The 6,761-nt window shown below is 53.5% G+C and overlaps 1 protein-coding gene across 1 annotated transcript in view; it reads right to left on the bottom strand.

The window, feature by feature from the left end:
- The window catches only part of PPM1G (protein phosphatase, Mg2+/Mn2+ dependent 1G), a gene marked incomplete at its 3' end in the record, with an annotated part of 8,768 nt that extends 2,614 nt beyond the window's left edge, over window positions 1-6,154 (bottom strand). The window contains exons 1-6 of the mRNA XM_010168776.2: window positions 6,151-6,154; window positions 5,832-5,917; window positions 4,428-4,560; window positions 2,032-2,501; window positions 1,463-1,600; window positions 419-653 (exon numbers count right to left, since the gene is read on the bottom strand). Coding sequence (XP_010167078.2) covers window positions 419-653; window positions 1,463-1,600; window positions 2,032-2,501; window positions 4,428-4,560; window positions 5,832-5,917; window positions 6,151-6,154 — 1,066 coding nt within the window. The remainder of the gene's footprint in view (window positions 1-418; window positions 654-1,462; window positions 1,601-2,031; window positions 2,502-4,427; window positions 4,561-5,831; window positions 5,918-6,150) is intronic.
- Between the last annotated feature and the right edge of the window lie 607 nt (window positions 6,155-6,761).

Here is a 6,761-nt window from a genome sequence, read left to right on the forward strand (position 1 = left end):
GGAGGACCAGCCACAGCTTCTCTGCCCAACCTGGGACACTGTCTCATCACCCTCACAGTGAAGAATTTCTTCCTCACATCTCAGCTCCATCTCCCCTCTGCCACTTTCAAGCCATCACCCCTTGTCCTGTCACTCCCTGCCCTTGGCCAAAGTCCCTCCCCACCTTCCTGGAGCCCCTTCAGGTACTGGGAGGCCACTAGAAGGTCTCCCTGGAGCCTTCTCTTCTCCAGGCTGAACAGCCCCAACTCTCTCAGCCTGACCTCACAGCAGAGCTGCTCCAGCCCCCGCATCACCTTCATGGCCTCCTCTCGACTGGCTCCAGTAGGTCCATGCCCTTGTGTTGGAGGCCCCAGAACTGGATGTGCTGAGCACAGCACTCTGAGGCCAGGTGTGCCAGCATTCACCCCTGACTCCTCACCGATTGCCCTGGAGAGGTTGAGGCCGCCATTCACTCTCCCATCCATGGTGACCTTGCCGCCAGCATTCTTTATCCGGGCCAGCTCCACCTCATCCTCCGGCTTGTGGTCGTATGACATGTCAACAGCTTTGCCACCTTCTGACACCACGCAGCGAGAGTCTCCGGCATTAGCCACGATCAGCTGCTTGCCCCGGATAAGCGCCACGACGGCCGTTGTCCCACTGTCAGAGCCAGGCTGCAAGAAACAAACAGTTTTGCTCAGACTCCTTTCACTCGCCCTGTGTCAGGTCAATAAGGGAACCAGCAGGAGCCACCACAAGCTCAGCAGTGTCCCAAACCCTGAGGTACTGCATCTCACCCCTTCTTCCCATAAATACACAGAGAACAATGGAGAAAAGCCTGAGGGAGATGTGAAACCCAGGAGTGAGCTCCTTGAGAGGCAGCGTCAAGCAACACCTCCGTCCCAGCCTCACAAAGCATCAGTGGTTCAGGATTCTCCAGTGTTCAACATCTCCTGCTCTTACCCTCATCTCCAGTGTGTTGATTCCAGCCCCAGTCCTGCTCAAGCAGAAACTTCACTGCCAGCCAGGACATCCCTCCCAAGAGAGGAGGTTGGCACCTTGGAAGCTGCAGTCCCCTTTTCCTGACATCCCGGGTCCCTGGCCCCTCTGCCAGCACTGCCATGGGCTGAGGAGCCACAGCCTTGGCCTGGCAAAGAGCAACGCTCTGCCCAGGGGCAGCAGTGGCAGCACAGCAATCCTGCTGCTGTCCTCTACTCTCCTTCCACACCAAATGCCACAGTGGTTCCTAAGCACAGCAAACCCATCAGCGGGGTCAGCCTCTTCCAATCTCGACCTGCTGCCCAGATCCATGTCCTTATCCCTCAGCCTTCTGCCCAGTCAGGCTGCCAGCAGCTGTGTTCAGCCTCAAGAGAACACACCGGGTGTTTCATCCCCATCTGAATGGAAATAACCCCCTGCTGAGTCCCACCCAAGTGCCCTTGGCTTGAAACTATGCTGCAGAACACAAGAACAGGGTGTGCACCTCCTCTTTGCCCTCCATGCCTGGTAACAACATTTCCTCCTCTTCATCCTCATCCTCCTCTGCTTCTTCAGTGTCATCTTCGTCATCTTCATTCTCTGCCTCTTCACTGCTGTAACCATCCTCATCTTCACTGCATTCCTACAAGAAACAAGAGATACCACCAGGAGTCATACAGGACACTCGCAGTGCCCTCCCCAGACAGTTGGTCCCTCCATCCAGGGGACAGGTAAGTTCACCCCAGAAGAGTGAGATGAGTTGGTAGATGTTCCCCACACCTGATGTCTACAATCAGAGCAGCTAGTTTCAACTACCACAGTGAATGGAGGGATGGTGCATGCAGCAAGACCAAGGGCCATCCATTACGGCCGCTGCACAGATGAGAGTATGTTTCCTTCAGGGTTATCTAAACAGTCCCCAACACTCCCACGAAATGGTCTCAAAGTATCAGCCTGAAAAACCTACTCCCAGGACACACCTAGGATGAGCCAGAGGCTCGTAGCTCAAGTACCACAGTAAGCAATGCATTCTGCCCAGCCAGAAGGCCACTCTGTCCCAGTGCTGTTTCCTACCTCACTGTCTTCCTCCTCTTCCTCAACCTCATCTGACTCATCCTCACTGTCCTCAAAAAATTTGGATTTGGTTGTGCGCTGGGGCTTCCCCGTAGAGGAGCAGGAGGGCCCGGCCTCCCCAGTAGAAGAGGTGACGGCCTCGTCACCTTTGCCTAGTTCAGGCTTCTGCAGAGCAGGGCTGTTGCCTCCAGCGCTGGCTTTGTCTGAGGTGGAGGAAATACCCGTGATTTCTTCATCTGGCTTCCCATTCTTCCTCTCCTTGTGGTCGGTAAGCTCCCCTGGGTCAGCCTCTCCATTCATATTTGACTCCCCATCATGCTGCTTGCCTGTCCCCTCTGCAGCGCTCTCCCCAGCTGGAGCTAAGGACTTGTTTTTGAGGTTCTTGGTGCAGTTTTGTCCGTAACGTGTGAGAAGCTCCTCGATGGTCATGGTGGCTTCCTCATGCAGAAGAGCAGCTTCCTCATTATCCACTAAAAATGGAAAGGGGGAGGGGGGTGAGGACAAAGAGGGTCAGAAAGCAGGATACATCACCAGAGCAGCAGCGGTGCGGCACAGGCTGGGTCCAGCAGTGACCTGCCCTGACTGGAGGTTGCTGTTGCAGGTTTCAGAAACAGGTTCATCACCAGCAGGCACAGACAAAGGCGGCCAGGCCAGGCCTGCCCCGTCCCACAGCTTCCAGATGCTGCAGATGAACAATATGGAAAGGGCAGGGGGGTGTTTTCTGTCCACAGCCAAGGCATGCAGGCTGCAAGCTGCCCTCGTGCCTCCGACGCTGCCTGCCTGACTCGCAGGCAGCGCAGAGCGTTTGAATCAGCTCTAAGGCTGGAGGGAAAAGTGCCCCATATTTCATGAGCACAGGCCCACCTGAAGCTGTGGGGGAAGCAGACAGACCACTTCCGTGTGCAGATCTGTTCATTAATACTGCAACCAGGAATGAGAAGTTTTTGTTACAGCAGTTGCTCCATGTGCCTGAAGCACCCCAGGGATCCCAACCCGCTGGCATCGAGACACTCGTGGACAACGGAACAGCTTCAGGCAGTGAACGCAGCATCTGCCCAGTGGGACTGGACAGGAAACAGGATGACTTCCCCTAAACTATGAGCCAATGACCACTGTTTCCCTACTGACATCCCCTTGGTTAGCATTTTCTTTGCTAATTAATCCCAAAAGGAAAAGAAATACCCACATCATAAATGCTCACAGAACCCCAGGATGGCCTGGATTGGAAAAGCCCTTTAAGCTCATCAAGTCCAACCATGAACCCAACACTGACCAGTCCCCGACTAACCCATATCCCTCAGCACTATGTCTACACGACTCTTCAATCCCTCCAGGGATGGGGACTCCACCACTGCCCTGGGCAACCCCTTCCAATGCCTCAGAACCCTTTCAGCAAAGAAATTCTTCCTCACATCCCATCTCAACTGCCCTGGACACAACTTCAGCCCATTTCCTCTTGTCCTGTCCCTTGGGCCTTGGTTGGACAGACCCCCCCCCACCTCTCTCCACCCTCCTCCAAGGGACTTGCACAGAGCCACAAGGTCTCCCCTCAGCCTCCTTTTCTCCAGGCTCAACACCCCCAGTTCCCTCAGCCACAAGGGAACTCAGCACACTTGTGCTCCAGACCCTTCCCCAGCTCCGTTGCCCTTCTCTGGACACGCTCCAGCACCTCCATGTCCTTCTTGGACTCAGGGGCCCAACACTGAACCCAGCACTCCAGCTGCGGCCTCACCAGTGATTCCCAGTGCAGGGGGAAGAGAACTTCCCTGCTCCTACTGGCCAAGCTACTCCTGAAAGTACAGGACAGAATGAAGAAAAACCCAACCAACCAACCAAAAAAACCACTTTGTCCCTGTCAGCTGGAGAACGAGGGCCAACAAATTCAGCATTTCCAGACCTACAGACAGTGTTCAGGGTGACAGTATCACTTTACATCTGCTTCAAGGCTGGTCACAATATATACAGCTGACAGCAGCACAGGATTCTACCCTGGGATTCACCTTCTAGCTGGCTTCATGGTCTGGCAGCTATTTGCTGACGGAAAAGCACATTTGCTTCTTTGTGAGATAAGAATTGAAGAGACCAGAGTCTACTTCAGTCCTGTCTGCAGCTGGTGTCTGCCATCAGCCTGGGGGAGCCAAGCACTGGCCATCGTACTGTTTCTCTTCACAATTTAACCCACTTCCCAGCTCTGAGGTATCGACATATCCCAGAACTCTGCACCCCAAGGTGTGCAGCCACATACCAGCCTGAAGCCATGAACAGCGCTGAGGGCTGGCACTTCAACTCCAGCTGGAATTTAACAGAGAAATGTGGACAGAAAACCTTCTGCTAAAGGAGACCTGGCCCAGCTGCTCTCAGTCCCTGGCCTGGACCTGCAGTCGTGTCTGACTTACCATCGTCTTCATCAGCAACTTTCTCCTTCTCATCTTCATCATCTTGGGGTCGCCCAGCCATCTGAGAGAGCTCTTTAATTACCTCCTCAGTGGTGAGCTTGGCATCTATGGCTAAGAAAGCATCTTCCAGGGCCTACGTATGAACACAGACATGAGAGTGTGCACAGTTTCATCTTCCTTACAGGACGCCTGCATGTCATGTTGTGCAATCAAGTCTCTTCCAGAACACACACCCTCTGGCACACAGCTGCTCCTCCCAGGTTGGTGCCACCTGCAAACCTGCTGAGGGAACACTCTGCCCCATCCTCCAGATCATTAGTGAAGATGTTAAACGGGACTGGGCCCAGTATTGAACCCTGGGGTACCCCGGTTGTTACTGGTCTCCAACTAGACTTTGTGCCACCCACCACCCCCCTCTGGGCCTGGCCATGCAGCCAGTTTTCAATGTGCCTCGCTGTCTGCACATCCAGCCCATGCTTCAACTGCTTCTCCAGGAGGATCTTATGGGACACTGAGTCACAAGACTTGCTGGAGCCCAGTGGGCAGCACTCAAAGGCTCAGCATGCAGGCTCCTCTGCTCAGCAGACAGTGAGCACAGCCAGCTTGGGAGCAGCAAAGCAGGATACTTGGGTGTTTCAGCCCAGAGCAAGAGCCACAACGTTTGCTGTGCAGGCTGTCCTCAGTCTGGATGTAAATGGAAGTTCTGGAAGGACTGCCTTCCCCTCATCCGCACTGCTACAGACCCCAGCACCAACCCACACAATAGAATCACTGAATGGTTTGGGTTGGAAAGGTGGGACCCCTGCACCTGAACTGGCCTCCCCACACCTGAGCAGCCCCCCATATGAGAGCAGCCCTCCTCCTTCATAACCAGATCCCACAGACCCAAGCAGCCCCCCTGTACCCCCACAGCCTCCCCTTGGCCAAGCTGGGGGGCGGGGCCAGGAGGCGGGGGCGGGGTCAGAAGGCGCTTGGGCAACATCGGGAATACCCGATGTCGGATCAGGCATTAGCACTATGAGGGAGAATTACAACAGAAGGATCTCTTGGTGGAAGCGAGACATGAACTAGCCTCACACCTCTGACAAAAGCTACCCCTGCCCCCCAAAAAACAACCCATCAAACCACCCAAAGAACCAGCCCACACCTTTGACTGGAACAAGTCTGAACATTTACCAAAAATTAAAAAAAAACCCCAAGCAAGCTGGAAAATAGAAAATTTATCTTTGAAAATACCATCAACACCTGGTGCACACTCCTAGAAACAAGGGAAGGAAATTAAAATGGATGACGTGGCAGACAGACCTTGGAGGAACGGGGCCCTGCACGTAAGTATGAGGCACCTAAACAAGGCTTTGCTCTGCATTGGTGCTCACTTGTTTCAAGGCAGAGCCAGACTCTTACCTTTTGCAATTTGCCCTCCTTGTAGGCCTTCTGGTCTTTGATTATCTCAGGAAGATACTTGGCACAGTACAGGGCAACTTCTTCTCCTGAAAAACAGCAGAAATCCTTTAAAGAGGCTGGTCCTCCCAGAAGCAAAACGCACTCCTGAGCAACCCAATTCCTGAGGCAAATCTTGGGACACAAACCAGAACCAAGCCAGACATGGAAAAGTCACCCAGCAACAGGCTGCTGCGGGTCTCACCCACACCTCCCAGCAGGCTGCATCTCCAGAACAGCGGGATTTGGTGATGACCCCTGGCAAACCTCAACGAGTTCTTACCCATCAGGTTTGGCTAATGCTGTAAGCTTCCTGAAAGGGAGCTGAGGCCCATGTTGGCACTTAGGCCAACTGTTTAGGTCTATCCTACCTAGGAAGCTCTACTTTCACATGTTACAAGCAGGGGAAAAAGGAAGCTCTTGGTCAATGTAAGCTCTTTCTGAGAGTATTACCGACACCTGACGAGCAGCACAAAGTGTTATGTCTTTTAGTGCGTGTTCCAGACCAATGAGGATACGATGCTACACCCCTGAGATAAGCCCTTCAGGAAGATGGGGTTCTGACTGGCAGAGCAGTCACCCTGGTACTGGAAGGGGTGTGTGTGTGCACAGCACAAGTGAACGATGACCAGAACACCAAGCTGCTGGGAGGACAGAGGGTAACTGGGATTGACAGTCAACAACACAAACCCAGCGCCCACGCCTAGAGCAGCTGGAAGATTTTTAAAAGCTGCTCAGTAATTAATACTGAGTCAAGTACACAATAGAGCACAGGAGACATTTCTTGTGATGACGAAGGTGCTATTAAGAGAGGAAGAAGATTAAACAGTGAGGGACTGTGAATTTCTGTAGTTCATCTTGACAAGGGGGACCGGGAAGAATAGAGCGACTTGC

The sequence above is a fragment of the Antrostomus carolinensis genome, unplaced genomic scaffold, assembly GCF_000700745.2.
Source record: "Antrostomus carolinensis isolate BGI_N321 unplaced genomic scaffold, ASM70074v2 scaffold47165, whole genome shotgun sequence".
Classification (NCBI taxonomy): Eukaryota; Metazoa; Chordata; class Aves; order Caprimulgiformes; family Caprimulgidae; genus Antrostomus; species Antrostomus carolinensis.